The sequence below is a fragment of the Gasterosteus aculeatus genome, chromosome 3 (genome assembly GCF_964276395.1).
Source record: "Gasterosteus aculeatus chromosome 3, fGasAcu3.hap1.1, whole genome shotgun sequence".
In the NCBI taxonomy this organism is placed as follows: Eukaryota; Metazoa; Chordata; class Actinopteri; order Perciformes; family Gasterosteidae; genus Gasterosteus; species Gasterosteus aculeatus.
Window position 1 is genome coordinate 17423158 of NC_135690.1, and position 15840 is coordinate 17438997.

Genomic DNA, 15840 nt, shown 5'->3' on the forward strand with positions numbered 1-15840 from the left:
TTTTGGAAGTAAAATGGGTTGATTATTAATACGCCCAAAAACTGGATGTTGCCTTTTTTTAAATGTGTTTGTGTGTGCGTGTGTTTGTGCTAATGTTGCAAACTGCTCGGGTGACGCAGTGACGCTACCGTAACGGTTGGAGTGCGGCTCAGAGGAGGAAGCGAGCGCGCTCCGTTTCCGCTGCAGCAGCGCGAGACGCGCACGTCAAGAGAGAGAGAGAGAGAGAGAGAGAATGAACGAACGTGGACGGTTCGAACGAGCTGAGGCCAGAGACGGACCGCCCGGTGACGAACATCGTGTTCTGTGAGCTCGGTCACCAGGCAGCTGTTGATTTTTAAACTTCCCCTGAGAATATACTTGAGTTTTAAGGGTCGTTTCGAGGTTAACTTGCCCCCCCTCCCTCCCCCCCTCCCCCGTTGTGCTGTGGTGGTTCGCTTTGAGGAAGCAGCTCGGCTAGCCAGCTGAGTTAGCCTGTTAGCTTGCCAGCGATGGGGGCCAGAGCGAGTCGTCTACAGGAGGAGCCGGTTCCCTCGACCTACGGCAAAGATGCCCCGAAGCGGGATTCCTACCGGCGGCCCCGCTGCGCAAGGCCCACCAGCCTCATGGTCGAATTCTCGGCGAGCTTCGAGGACGCGGAGGCCCACCGGAGCCGATCGGAGGAGGGCAGCGACTCGGACCCGGGGCAGCAGGGGGCCAGCGCCGACGGGAGCCCCGGCGACCATCGCAGCATCCCCTCCAGCGTCGGACCCGCGTCCCCCGCGGACGACGACTGCAGCGAGGGGAAGCCCGAGGAGGACGGAGAGGACGCGAGCCCGGAGGCCCCCGCAGCGGCAGCAGCTGCTGCGGCGGCGGAGGAGCATCCCGCCGGGGAGGAGACAGGCCGCACGCCCCACCGCACTTTTTCCGAGCGGCTGCCCGGGAATCGGCACTCTTCCGCCCGCAGCGTAGGGGCAAGGTCCGCCCGGGTCCGCAGCACACACCAGCGGCCGGTGTCAGAGGCTTGGATCGGCATGTACCGTGTTAACAACCGGCATGGCAGTAAGTCAAACATGTGCACACAGTGGTTTTGTACTTTAGTCTTTTCTATGTGCAAGTTTTTTGATTCATTGTGCTGCATAAATACCATAATAATTGTCTCGTTTGTGGTTGTTGTATGTTGTACGGAATTTGAACATTTCACTTTACGTTGGTTTGAATCATTAATACTAATCTCAGCATATAAATGTGATGTTGTTTGGGTCCCTGTGGTCAGAGAAAAATAATAATAATATGGATATAATGGTAAAGTAGCAAGTAAGCATGGTCATTGTCAACTTAATAGCCATAACCGCTACAATAGTAAACAAAATCAGAGAAAATTAAATCCATCACACCAGAACAGATGTTGAGAACGACTTTATATCTTGCACAAAAAGGCACACATTTAGTCTCATTCAACACTTTATACATTTTGCATTCAAACATCTCCTCCCCGTGCAGCCCTCATTCTTCCCGGTCTGGACCTGAAATCGGTTGACATTCCTGAACAGATAATCTCTTTTCCCGTGCTTTGCACACTGGCAAAAATCATCAGAGACCTTATTGTGCAACGCGGAGCTGCGGCGTAAAACGGGACGTGGCGACGTACGAGCCCTGTCACGTCCCAGGGGCCCGTTGGCGGCCAAACCCCCGCAGCGTGCAAGTTGCAAACATCCGGTGACGACATCCCCCCCCCCCTCCTCCGCATTTAAATCAGGAAGTGAAAAGGCACGCAGAGAAAACGTGGTCCGACGTGACATCAGAACCCAACGGGCTGCTTGGTTTCCCAGGGCCGGGAAAAACGGGTCACGGCGTCACGCGGTTGGCCGCAGCGCGTTGAGATGGAGGAGGAGGAGGGAGGGGATGGAGGGCCGCGAGGCTCAGTGTCCCGTCCACTCCCGGCCTCGTTCCTCCAGCCTTAATCCCCCGCATCGCGTGGTGCGTACGGTCAAATACAGTTTAAAGCTATTTTGGGGTCAGCTGCACACGAGGTCCCATCACTCGCGCCATCTCCAGGAATGAGAATGAGCGATTGTGCTCCAAGTCGGCCTGTGTAATCTAGATGGTGTGATCTGCGTGATGGCCACACCGTCTGGGAGTTTGTGTCTCCGTGTGTTAATCCGAGCTCTGTTGTCTCTCCGTGCAGATATCCGCTGTCCTTTCTGCTCCAAGTCCTTCCCGGGGGGCCGGATCGAGGATCACCTGTTGAGCTGCCTCACGTCTCCTCCGCTGCCGTACAATAGTAAGTATCCTATCCCAGGCGGGGCCTGGTGTTCAAAACTCATGGTTGCAGTGTGTTTACCTGTGCGTGTGTGTGTGTGTGTGCGTGCGCAGCGGACGTGCTCTGTAAAGACAGCGGCGAGTGCTCCATCTGTTTGGAGGATCTGGCACAGGGAGAGACCATCGCCAGGCTGCCTTGCCTCTGCGTCTACCACAAGAGGTAAAGAAGTCCGTTGGTTATTTGCATCCAGATGAATGGCGGACGGATGCAAACAAAAGAGGAGAGAATATTTTTATGCAAATTAGTGAGGGTTCAACTAATCACAGAAACACGCAGTATTATTATTATTATTATTATACCTTATTGACCTTTGTCTGCAAACCCAAACTGTGTTGCGAATCATTCATGTTAAATGGAGACGTGCGTTCAGCACCTGAGATTTGGAGAGAAAAAAATATATATATTTTTTAGAATGTTAATTTAAAAAATGTCATATTGCACGGACTAACATATTTAAAAAAAAACAATAAGTTGATTCATTATTTGGTCCATGAAAAATTGCCGTAAATCGTGAGGCCTTCAATAGTTTGTTTCGTTGGCCCAACGGTTTGAAGGCTGTGACGTTTGGGGTGCGAGCGGATCATGACGCTGCTGTGTGTCCTCCTCCCTGTAGCTGCATCGATTCCTGGTCCAAAGTGAAGCCCTGCTGCCCCGAGCATCCCTTCGACTGACGGGGGGCTTCACACGTATTCTGCACAGCGACCAACCCGACTCAGGTGTGTGAGTCCGTACGACCAAAGAACACAGTTCTCAGTAGGAAATATCTTCCTCTCTGCTGCTGATCCCAAATGCAACCATTTCTGTTTCATCAAACTACATCCAATGTAAACAAATTTCCAAAAAAATTCAGATGTGAAATAAGACACGAGAGCTACAACTAACAATTCTTCATTATCAATTAAAATCCAGAATATTCTCGATTGATTTTTTTTGTCAACTAAATATCATAATACAAAGTCTTTTTAGAGAGATGCATATTAACAACACTCCAATATTCACACCCTTAAATCTGAAAAACGATCAAAATCAAATAGTTTTATTTTTATGTGCTAAATAACAGTAGAACGAACATTTGTTTAACTATTTTACGTGATTTACAGTGAATTACGGTTTAAAGAAAGTATCACTAATGTGATATTTAGTTCAACGATGCAGCAAAGGCCTGTTGGAATCATTAATATAAACATTAATACAATCACTCCAGTATGCACAAGTTTGTCTAACGTCCTCTCTCCTTTTCCGCCCTCACAGGAGACTTCACTGAAACCCAATAAATTCCCAATAAAAATGTGTAATTGAACAAACAAAAGCCCACTTTCCTCCTCAGACAGACTTGTATCCTCGAGGGCGGGAGAGGGGCTTGCGATCCAAAGAAGAAGCTCCAGTGAGCGACGCTCCCCCGTTGGATTGGTCCATTTTGAACTCGGACCGGACCATTTCACGACGGACTACCACAAAAACAGCTGCGCCGTCTCCGTCTAACCTCTGGTCGAGACTCTGGAACACGAGTGGAGAAGGTTTCTGAGGAATATATTCATCGATAGATATAGATATATCCTTTTCCCCCAATGCATTTTCATCCCACAAAGATCTTGAACTTGGAGAGGAGGACAAAAAAAGCATAATTATGGCTCCGCCTCCCCTCCCGTGTAGTTTGTCTCCCTCCAAGCGGCATTTGGTCGTTTTATCGAGTATTTTGCAGAACGAGTATTGTTCCTTGTCGTCCATCGGATGAGTGTTTTCTTTCCTCGGCGATCCCCCAAAATGAACCACCCTCGCACCGAAGGCATGAACTGCAACCACATTGCTTTATTGTGAACCAGCCGGAGGTCGAGCGCTTCTTTTTGGTGACTGGGGGGGCTGCCGTTACTAGAGGACTTCTTTTTTATATATATATATATATTACCGGTTAACATTTCAGGGGAAGTTTGTGGGCTAATTGTTTTCTGTTTGAGGTGGTCAGTTGGCGTTGGAGTTTAATGTGCTGCTACGTGCTGAGTGTTTGCACCGATATGAGCACTTTTGCCTCTTTTGCAGATTCTTTTTTTTATTTGTTTTTGTTTCGCATAAGGTGTGTGTGCTAGTTGTGTGCTAGTTGTGTGTGTGTGTGTGTGTGTGTGTGTACTGTAAATTGCACAGACGTCTGCCTGGTCAAGCGAGTCACCAGTTTTAATTTGTAATGCTGGTTTTTAACTGCACGTGGCCTCGGTACGCGTCGCCATGGCGACAGCTCACACGGTCACGTTCCAATCCGCTTTTAGTTGCTTTGGTCCCACTTGGGCCCTTCTCATTCTCGAACACTCTCTGGGGGACGTGGGGGGGGGGACTTTTGGGCCGGATCCCCAGCGATAGTTTTGCCATCTGGTTTCACTAGTGCCAGATTGAGGAGGGACAACGGGGCGGACGGGTTGAGGGGTGTATTTTTGGGGCATGTTCGCACCATGTGGCATCTGCTTCTCTCCCCAACGCTGGAGGCTATGGACAGCTGATGATGAATTATTACAAAACTAGCCTCGTGCCCCGTGCCCCCTTCTCTACAAATAAATGGATAGGATTTTTTGATATTGTATCAATGCATAATAATCACTGGCCAAATCTGTTCAATAGCTTTTCTTTTGTCTATTTTCCCCGTGTGGTGTTCCTTTGCCTCGTGATGGGTTCTTGTGCAGGCGGGTATTTGTTGTGTTTGTCTAGGGATGATGCGCTCTGACACTCTGGCTAGTTTGTTCACCCCGGCCTCCTTTTCTCCCCCCCGTCCCTGGTGCTCTGCACCCGGAGGTGCTATGACTCGTCTGGCCACTAGAGAGCAGACGTGTGCACGTATTTTTGTATTGGAGAGTAAAGAAAACTAATGCCAAAGTCTGTCTGAATTTGGGAGCATCGTGTGACGTCTGTGGTGTAAAGTTATGGTGTTTTATGCTTTGCATGGGAGGTGTGTGTGTGTGTGTGTGTGTGTGTGTGTGTTGTCAATCAAAGATAAGATAACACTCCAACAGTTCTCTTCACTTACTATCTGAGCCGCGTGGTGCCAAACCTCAATGATTAGCGGCGCTCACTGGAACCAAGGACGGTGTTTTGTAGAAATGTCCCCGAATCCTCGGTTTTGAATCGCAGGCCACTGATCACACATCCGCCGTGTGCTTTTCGGTGTATTAGAAGAGGATGTTTTTTCAAAGAGTCGACACATTTGCACCCCCGAGATATGGACAATCTGCCTTTTACTCTGGTATAAAAATCAAAATTAATTTATTAAATTGTAAATATGTAATGCATTTCAAGAAAATGGCTTGGTCCTTGTCTGTTCAATATACTGTTTCTAAGCTCGACCTTTTGTATGTCTCAGAAATTGTTTTTATATGTATTTTTTACAATAAATATGTGTGAGCGATGTTTTTCGTGAACGTCTGTTTTGTGCTTTCAAGTGTCTGGTGCTTCTTCGTCCCCTTCAGTGAGACCTGAAACAGGACATGAATGACTTAAGTCATTCATTGTCATTTTAATGAGAATTTAAAACAGGTTCTGCACACAGTTTTGACTTGTGTGTATTCCGTATCTTAGCAGCCAGACGCTGCGAAAAACGCGCCGCCTCCAATCGATCCCGGCTGCTGTTTGTAGCTGTTAGGAAAAAAACATTTTGGTGCACCCAACAAATTGACCCAGATCCCCACTTTGCATTACATTAACTCACAGATGTCTTAACTGTTTAAAAGAACAGCACTTTGTTTTTCGTTTTTTGTAATTGAAAAACGTGGAATGTCTTACGGTATCTGTCCTCTGCCTAATTAAAAAGGAGGTCGTTTGCATATTAAACTGGGCAGATAGAATAATAGTTCAATTTATTGACAACAAAATCTCAAACTGAAAAGGTCTCGAAGTGAACTCGCGTCCCATGCTGCGCTGGACCCTGGATTGCGAAAGCCGAGGACCAGTAGAAGTCCCCGCACCCTACTTTCGACAGCCACTGACCAACTAGCGCAACAGTAGAGTTTTCTATTTGTGCAGTCAGGTTTTTTTTTTTATTTTCATTTTTGACTTCATGTTGAAGTCCACGTTTGATGGTGTTAGGAAGTGAAACCTGTAACCGGTCGGGAGGATAAATGGCGCCGCTCTCTTCGGTCTCCTCCCCACGCGGCGCTGCGTGAGACGGTAAGAGAACATTCGCTTTGTCCATTGTTCTGTGAGGAAATTGATTTGCAAAATGCCCGCAGTAGTTCCTGGTGCTTTTGACAAACTTTCGATTGGATTATTAATCCCCTAAATGGCCTCTCGACGCCATTAAAACCCATTAATTTGTCATTACAGTCCCCGCTAAAAAACACTCGATCGCTAAACACATTGTGTGATTAGATTAATTTTCTATTCATTCGAGTGAATGACATTTTCTGTTGAATACAAAAATATTCTTTTGCTCGTGATAACTTTCCTTTTACTTATCTAACATTTTCAGAAAATGTAAATATAATATTAAAGCGTACTTTAAATCCCGCATTGACACTTTCACTTTAGTAAAGGATCCGATAAGTTCATGCACAGGGAACTAGAACCTCAACTACACTAGAGCAATCTTTGATATTATTAGAAAGTAATTAACATGAATAAATGACACGATCGTGTATTTCCTGCCATGTGAGCTGGGAGAAGTGACTCCACCGCTCTGGTTTTACTTCCTATTGTTTATATCAGTATAAGCAAAAGCTTCACCTCATCAGAGCGTTTGCTCGTTGATCTTCAGATTCCTCCAGAATGTCCGAACACGAGTTCCTGGTCTCCGAGGAGACCCGGGACGCTCCTCGTTACGAAGTGTCCTCCTGCAGAGGACGGCCACCTCCACCCTACAGCGCACCTCCACCCTACCCCGCTGCCCCGGCGAAGTGCCCTCCGTCCAACGGCGAGACGACTCGCATCCTCCAGCCTGCCGCCGGGTACGAGTCCCTGCGGGACTTCCCGTCGGACTCCACTCCGCTGATGGCCTCGTCTTCTTTCGACGACGCGACCGTGAGAAGAGCGTTTGTTAGAAAGGTTCGTAAAGGCTTTTACTCAGACTCTACACACACACATGCACGCCGTTAAAACTGCTGAATGCTTCTCCGTTCATCCCCCCCGAGCAGGTGTTCAGCATCCTGACTCTCCAGCTGCTGTTCACCTTCGGCGTGGTGTGCGTGTTCACCTTCTCCAGCCGCGTCAAAGAGGCGGTGCAGACCAACCTGTGGCCCTACGTCAGCTCCATCGTCGTCTTCCTGGTGGTCGCCGCGGCCCTCAGCTTCTGCAGGTCCTTCAGGCGACGTCACCCCTGGAACATCGTGGGATTGGTGGGTTACGAGTGACCCCTAAATATCTAAACGCGCATTTCGCCGACAGAAGGAGATCGATTCCTGTCATTTTGTCGCCCGCAGGTCGCGGTCACCCTGAGCTTGTCCTACATGGTGGGAACCGTCGCCTCCTTCCACGACACCACCGCCGTCGTCATCACCGTGGGGGCCACGGCGGTCATCTCTGTGGCCCTCATCGCGTTCTCCGCGCAGGTCAGAGCGAGCTGCGTCTCTTCACCATCGTCTCCATCCGTGCGTGTTTGTTTTCACCGTGTCGCCCGCAGGCTCGTTACGACTTCACGATGTGGAGCGGTGTCCTGCTGGTTCTACTGGCGGACGTGATCATATTCGGGTTCTTCTGCACCTTCTACTACTCGCACGTCGGCGAAGTGGCCTACGGGTGTCTGGGCGCTCTGCTGTATTCGCTGGTACGGGTAGGACATAAAGAACGAAAAGATGTCATTTGTTTGATTATCTACAGCCGTGCTCATGTGAAAGGAGCGAGATGTCATCGATGTGCTATTCGCCTTCTGGTCTCTCAGTTCCTGATGGTGGACTGTCAGCTGATGATGGGGACGATGAGCTACCGTCTGGATCCAGAGGAATACATCAGTGCTGCTCTCACCATCTACCTGGACGTAATGCTCATCTTCCTCTACCTGATGGGGAGGAGATGAAAGCAGAACACAGACGGACGGACACAAAATACAGAAATTGGTTGTTTAAAAAAAAAAAAATAAATAAACATTTTTACTAGAATTAAAAATTCACAGGTAAAGGGAGTTGTACAAACTTTGGATCCGTCAAAGGCCACTTTGGCTTCAGTGTGCAGACATTCAGCCAAATGTGTTCTGCATTGTTTTGCTCATTAAATGTAATCATTTAAAAGTGCATCTACATCAAAAACATCTACTGTACGTAGTTGACCTCACTTGTGCGCTGTTGTCTTGTCTGTCTACTGTCGCGCACTAACCGCCAAGACAAATTCCTTGTATGTTTGGCATATTTTGGCAAATAAATGTTTCCTGATTCCTGATTCCTCAACGCAAATGGTGTCCGTCAAATTGTCTTCCTCTGTCTTTCAACCAGCTGTTTTCAATTGTAAACTTTCAATTAAAACATTTAATTGATTTTGAACTTGAAATAGCAGATTACAATGACGTCACACTTGTTACCATTTACTTTCCCTTGATGTCAGACATTTAGACATCTGGAAACGGGCTCAACACGAACAACTGACATGTTTCTGCTGGATGAAAGCTGAAACATTATTATGGTCCCGTTTTGATAAACGCTAATTCGCTGACGTGTTCTGTGTTTTGGTTTGTTACTTGTCGGGATGAGCGAGTGCTTCTCCACATCTGACCAAGGAAACAATGGTGAACTTTGCAGGTTCCCGTTTGTCTCTGCTTCACTTCCTGGCAACAGGGAGTGGATCGTTCCACCGGGTGCTACGCAAATGAATGTAGGTACCAACCCACAGGTTTTACTCCTGTTGTCTCGTCCTCGCTCAGCACTGCGTGGTGCACAGCCCGTCACACAGGTGAGAACATTCTCTTGACTCTACCAAGTCTTCTTAACTTGCTCTGTTTCCAAAGTGAGCAAACTGCTTTCACTCTGCTTTTTGTTCACCTGTCGTATTTATCGGGGCTTTTAACAAGATCACAGACATTAAGGGTTAACAACCTGCTGAGGGTGGTGCTCCTTCAGGTCACAACAGCTTCTGTATTCATTGAGTTCATTAGAAGGAGGAAGACAGTTTTCACTGGAACCCGACAGCTCTGATCGCATGAATTCACACTGCATGAAAAGTGGGATTTTCGGCAGTATGCGGCACTGTAAATTGTCGTGGAATTTCAGGTTTGCGGCTGTTTGCGGGCAACGCCGAAAACTGCCGTAAATTGTCAGAAATTGACGTGGGCCTCCCTTGGCAGTTGTCCCCCCATGACCCCCCTCCTCCTATTTCTAGGGGAGGCTTTGACATGTAAATGAAAATGCTGTGAGCTGTACAAATGCAAATCAGGGTCGCAGAGGGAGTTTTAGTCCAGGTGACATTTTTTTAAAAGGTAAGAAAATCTCTGGTACAAATAGATCAGGCTCAGTAGCCTAATTATAGACTCTTACATTTTAGCTTGAATTGATTTATTTAATTCAAATGTGCTAGATTACAGTGTACGCCATTAGCAAAGGCAAATGTTATGTAAAAAAGATACACAAAATAACTTCTTTAAAAGATGAGTTTTAATCAAGGCAAAATGAGCATTCCATGCAAACAACATTTGAATCAGCATGAGGGGTCTGCAGAGATCACAGTCTCCTAGAGCTCAACTACAGTGCATAGTGGCAGGACTACAGTGACCTTTTCTCTGGTCTTCTTAAATGCACAGAGGATGTATTAACCACACATCTTCTAGCAATGCGCTCAACTGGCAGAAATGATGCTGTATGACGTGTCTGTTCCCTGCAAGCCCCAAACTTCTATTGGCTTTCCATAAAAATGTCTGTCCGGGTGGGGATGAAGCCAGGAAACTTGTGCAAGAACATGTTTCAATGCCGTACCCTTTGACACAACATTAACAACTATAAACTGCTTTATAATGGCTGGTCGTAGTTCTGCTAGAGGGTCAAGGACGGGTTCCTCAAAACTGTTAGTGTTTCCACACCACTTAGCATGAACATACGCTGACCTTTATGCTCTGCATCTATCGCTTGAGTAAGTTACATTCATACATGTTACCCGTTTACAAGTCACGGCAAAACAGTCAACCTCAGTGACACAAGGGTACATCTGATGATACATTGTCAACATTGCATGTCTGTCAGACTCAAGATTGTCTGGTGGAATGGAGAAAGAGGCACCACTGTACAGTTTTATAGGGAAAGTCGTTCATTGCTTTACATGAAGCATATCAGCTGTTTCAAAGTCCCAACCATTTGTCTTCCTAAAATACTGGTCCTTCCGTATAACAATAACCTCGTATGTGATTGGAGGACCCTCAGACTCCTCGTCCAATCACGTGTGAGGTCATAGGCACGACTCAGACAGCAGTACTTGCAAGACGAGCATACAAACAGACACGTGTGTTACTATATTCAGAAGAACTGTATCTCCAGTTCCTTTGTTTGGTTTTTGCTGCTTCGTGAATAATGGCTGGACGACGTCTCGCCTTCAACTCGCCTTCAACTCCTCTCCGCGGTCACCAACTTTCGGCCAGTCCGCAGACAGACGAGAAGAAGCTGCTGAAAGCTCTCAGTGGATCGTCTCGTCAACTCCAACAACAAACCGCCGATATAAACGAGCGGTTCGCTCCACTGGAGCGTTCTGGACTCTGCGGGTTTGTGTCCATGGAGGAGAGGAACCGACTCAAAGGAGAGGAGACGGGCGCACAATCCCAAGATAGCGGTAAGAATACGTTCGATGACTGCTAGCTAAGCTAAAAGTAGCGTAGCCTCAAGCTAAGCTAAGAGTAGCATAGTAGCCTTACAAGTGAGCAGAAACAGCTTTATTAAAGTGTGTTTTCTTTGCCGTGTCGTTTACAGGAAGCGGTGCGGAGTCTTCACACCTCCGAGACGAGACCTCGTATTTGCTCCGGGAAAAGTCCAGATTTAGACGACGTCATTGTGTGTAAGTTACACCGTTTACTGTTTCTCCTTCCTTGTTAAATGTTACTGTGACTTTTTTTTTTGTATTCATACCACACTCATTTAATTGTTTTCCAGCCGCCTGTGAGACGTATTTTGAGACGTACGCAGGAGCTTCAGGTTCAGCCGGAACACTCATTGCGGGCGGAAGCTGCGAAGGATTCAGCGCGGAGTCGAGCGAGAAGAAAGCGGGTCAGAGTTTATTTGCTGACTTTTTTCAGGTGCATTGATCGATGTGTTGTGTCCGTACGCGTCGCACAGTACTGATTCATTGTTGTTTTTACAGCTGCTGGAATCGAGACAAAGTGCGCTGGCTGATGACGAGGTGGAACTCTGGAGATCCGCCACCGTGGAGCTCGCGTCGGGCGGAGGGGACGGCGTTGTTGGCGGGGTCTCGGGGTGGATTGTACGGTCGCCACACGCACACGAGCCGCCTGCACAACAGACCTGCCTCGGAAAACACGGCGCCAGTGACGGTCTACAACCCCGAGGAGGCAAACGGACAGTTTACTGAGCTGTAGTTTTTAAACCGCCGTTACCCAAGTGTGGGCAGATCCTCACTTTGTATGTAGTTGTTGTTTGTGTGTTGTTAATAAAGCTCTTTCTTTACATAAACGTGTCAAATGTTCATTTTCTCTATAAATTCATTGATGTCCTGGTTGGTATCCTAATAATAGTGTAGTAGCCCGCATAGGATAACCATGAAATGAATATACAGCATAATATGAATATATAAATATATATAAATAAAATGAGGCGGGTGACCAATAGCGACAGATCGGCCAACCAATCACGAGTGATTGAAAGTTGTGGTTTCATCCAATCATGAACAAGGAAACTCAAGCCTGGTCTGCCCACGTGTGGTTTTGCTGTCAATCACGAGTGATTTTATTTGTTAGTAAGTTGTGGTTTCATCCAATAAGGAGTAAGGATATTCAAGCCCGCTCGGCTCGGCCACCCGCGGTTTCGCTGCATTCATTTGCTAGTTCGGGCCATTCGCACCTCCGCCAGCTCTCCGCCTACGTCATGGTTCGTTTCCGACAATTTGTGGCACAGACAAACGCGACGTGCGCGGGTTGCAAATTGTCGGAAATTAGGGAGATTTCCGGGCGTTTACGGGGACGAAAATCTCACTTTTCGTGCAGTGTCAGTGTTAAATCTTCATAAACATTGTGATGTGAAACAAGGTGGATCCACACGACGTCACTGGTGTCGTTACCCAACATTAAGTTTTAATGCCTCAGTCCTCCACACAAAAATCGACATTTAATAAGAACACAACTCGCTCTCTGCTGTAACAACTCTGCTTCCCGTGACCCTAAAAACCATCGACCGCTGCTGCTCACCTTACTGCATCATTAAAGTGTTCATATAATGTTCATTTGCTTTTTACCCCACTGGTGGTTCATTAAAATGACTCCACAATGGTCACGTAGCACAGGGAACTTTGGTTTGTGTGCGATACCCATCGCTTCTTGTCACAACACCTCCATCTTCCCTCCATCTCCTTGGCATCAGTTTGTTGATCAGCATCATATATGCTGCACTAACCTGCTCATCAACATCCTTTATTGTTCTGTTACTGTCTTCAATGGGAACTTTTCCGATTTCAGGCTCATTGTCTCACTACTAAACTTGCTGCAGTATTTTCAAGTTTCAAAACCGTGGTTTAAAGTTTTTGACCAGATTAAGTTGTTAATCGTTGAATTCAAAGCTTGTTTACTGAATATAAAAGAAGCGGCACCGCGGCTCTAGTTTCACTTTCTAACGTTCTCGCCCTTCAAGTCCAAAGTAAGCAGCCTGTACAAACCGGGAACGTCTCACTTCAGCTCAACGTGTCAATCAGAAAACAGAAGTTGTCTGACTGCTCTTCTGTGTTTGTCCCCCAGTTTCCTCCAGAATGTCCAACTCATCCGAGCCCCTCGTCTCCAAAGGGACCCAGGACGCTCCTCGTTATGTGTCCTCACCACCACCAGCGGCTTCACCAGTCCTCTCCTGCAAAGGACCTCCATCTCCATCCTTCCCTGCAGCCCCGGCAATGTGCCCTCTGTCCAAAACGGAGATGACTGGCATCCATCAGCCTGCTGCCGGGTACGGCTCCCTCCTGGACTTCCACCCCGAGGCCTCGCCGGACACAACTCTGCTGATGGACTCGTCTTCTTTTGATGACGAGAAAGCGAGGAGAGCGTTTGCTAAAAAGGTTTGAACGACTCGCCGTGGAACGTTTTCCTGCGCCAGACTCTGCTTTTCCTCCAGAGGTCTCAAGTTCAAATACGGCACGAGATGCTTGACGAGATGACGGAGAAGAACGATTAGATCTTTCTGACACAAAAGAATGATTTTTCCTCTTCTAGCTTTTGTCCTGATCTTTGCTCTTTGCTCTCATGGTTGTCGTGTTGCTGTTCTATGCACCGCTCCACCGTATTTAACGGATCGTTTTATTACCTGTAGACATAATAAAAAGGTCACAGCTCATGTAAACTGTAAACTCCGATGCTGTGGCCGATGTTCTCTTCCTCTCCCCGAGCAGGTGTTCTGGGTCCTGACCCTCCAGATGTTGTTCTCCTTCGCTGTCTTGTGTGCGTCCTTCTCCATCGGGAAGGACTACGTCAGCTCCCTGCTCACCGTCAGCGGCTTCGCCGCCGGCCTCAGCATCTGCAAGTCCTTCAGCCGACGTCACCCCTGGAACATCGCGGGATGGGTGGGTGACACATACAGGAGCAGAAAACCCCAAATGTTACACATCAGCGTTACTGTCTCACACACAGATGTGATAAAAACACAAGAAAACAATTACAAATTCAGGATTCAGGGTGACACACTTCTACGGTTGTAGAAAACAAAGAAGGTCTGATTGGAGATGTGGAATAACGTGTCTCTGTGTTCTTACAGACTCATCATCACGACGTTTGGGACGGTCTTCTGATGACTCTGACCGTGGACGTGGTGGCGTTTGCGTTCCTACATCTTTTACTCCCTCATCACCTTTGACCCGGAGGTGCAACGGTTTTACCAGCGATGATGGTTATATTCTATAATAAGAATAATATTACACACGATCCTCATCTTCCAGCTGGGGAGGAAGTGAAACTAAAGTGCATTCACACACAAGGGAGGCACAATTTCATTTGATTTATTTTCTCTTATTTTGAAATGCAGCCTTCAGCCCTCATATATGTTCAGTTCTTTGTTACATATATGTTCATATATGTTCAGTTCTTTGTTTCGTGACAATAAATAATCTCAACGGGTCTTTGAATCATACTGAATTCATTTGTCTTGTTAGTTGTGTATTGATTAAATGCAGATGTTGATACAACTCTATCCCTCTATTACATCACAACAAAATAGTCACACTTGCTTCTGGAAATGTTCTCTAACTGGACCTCTTTACGTTTTAGTTGAGTAAAAAAAAAGACTCCTGTAATAACTGAAAGAGGATTTCTGTTTTCATACAAAGTTCAATATAGAAATGGTTGTACACTATGTGATGTTTTTCAGAGCATGTTCACCAGTACAGAGAACAGTTCCCTCATCATTAAACACATGAAAGCATTCCGTTTCAGTTCACAATGATAAGACACATTCAAATGAATCCAGTAGAAATGCTCTCGTCACGCCGTCGGTGCTCATATACAACGGTGAGAGACGGATGGACACAAACAACGACGACGTGCTCCTGTTTGACCGACTCAATGTTGCAAGAATGAAAATCTAAATGAAATATTGTTGTACTTTATATGTTGCTCCTTCACCAATGAGGAAGACAGCGGCCCTTTTTTTCCGGGGGAGTGGGGAACTAATCCAGCCGCAGCAGGTTCAAGTTTTTGAACCGATTTTGCTAAATTTGCTTTGTGGAACCGAAAAGCCTGATCAGGCTAACTGCAACCATAGCAACCAGGTTCACTGGACTCAGGACTTGATTCCTGCTGATCATTTTTTCTCCTCAAATGCTGGTAAGACTGAAAGAGGAGAAGACTTCATGATAATAATGCATCCTCTGCCCCCCCTCAAAAACACCTTATAGTGTCAACCATTAATGACTATAACAGTCGGTAGAACTAAATTCTCTGTTTTAATTGAAGAAATTAAACGATTCCTTGTTATAGATCACATTACAAAGATGTTTTCAGAATCCAAACTTCAGTCCGTCAGAAGCACATCAGGCTGTGAACATGTGACACATTTTCAGTTGTGCTGCGTCATTTAAACCAGGAAGACTCTTCTGATCTGGTTGTTTTTGTTGTGTTTTACAGATCCTCCCTCTCTCTCCTCGGCTGGGTGATATTGGCCTATTTAACCAAATAGGTGGGTACATAGTACACACAACATTGAGTTTCTATGTTGAGTAAACAAAGAGGATTTTACAGATCTTGTGATTATTTGTTGGAATGTTTACTTGGATTTACAGCTTCTTCTCCTTCGCCAATAAGGAAACCAGACAAATGGAACCACAATTATGACGAATGAAGATTGAAGATTATAAATATTTGTATTATTCAAAGTGTTTATTGCCTAAAAGTCATTTGAGTGACGTCAGACACGTAGTCTCAGTTCATCCAGAACACCTGTGCAGATCAACATCGGAGG

The 15840-nt window shown here is 46.5% G+C and overlaps 3 protein-coding genes and 1 long non-coding RNA gene across 5 annotated transcripts; all 4 read left to right on the forward strand.

Annotated features, from left to right (window-relative positions):
- Nucleotides 1-4: 4 nt before the first annotated feature.
- Nucleotides 5-5688, forward strand: LOC120816496 (uncharacterized). The gene is made up of 5 exons (XM_040172137.2): nt 5-1038; nt 2165-2260; nt 2353-2458; nt 2913-3015; nt 3551-5688. Exons 1-4 carry the CDS (start codon nt 489-491, stop codon nt 2968-2970), a joined length of 810 nt encoding a protein of 269 aa, XP_040028071.2. The 5' UTR covers nt 5-488; the 3' UTR covers nt 2971-3015; nt 3551-5688.
- Nucleotides 5689-6034: 346 nt separating this feature from the next.
- LOC120816495 (protein lifeguard 1) lies at nt 6035-8655 on the forward strand. 2 transcript variants are annotated; one of them, XM_078099867.1, is made up of 6 exons: nt 6035-6445; nt 7032-7318; nt 7408-7608; nt 7693-7821; nt 7893-8042; nt 8151-8655. In XM_078099867.1, exons 2-6 carry the CDS (start codon nt 7043-7045, stop codon nt 8283-8285), a joined length of 891 nt encoding a protein of 296 aa, XP_077955993.1. In that variant the 5' UTR covers nt 6035-6445; nt 7032-7042; the 3' UTR covers nt 8286-8655. The 2 variants fall into 2 exon arrangements, with proteins under 2 accessions (XP_077955993.1, XP_077955994.1); XM_078099868.1 differs by having other exon boundaries at nt 7893-8036.
- A 361-nt stretch (nt 8656-9016) lies between these two features.
- Nucleotides 9017-14502, forward strand: LOC120816497 (uncharacterized). The gene is made up of 4 exons (XM_078099869.1): nt 9017-9151; nt 13140-13450; nt 13781-13951; nt 14143-14502. Exons 2-4 carry the CDS (start codon nt 13151-13153, stop codon nt 14239-14241), a joined length of 570 nt encoding a protein of 189 aa, XP_077955995.1. The 5' UTR covers nt 9017-9151; nt 13140-13150; the 3' UTR covers nt 14242-14502.
- LOC144405459 (uncharacterized) lies at nt 11149-11865 on the forward strand. The gene is made up of 3 exons (XR_013467055.1): nt 11149-11233; nt 11329-11442; nt 11537-11865. It is a non-coding gene; the product is annotated as an uncharacterized LOC144405459 (long non-coding RNA).
- Nucleotides 14503-15840: the final 1338 nt, after the last annotated feature.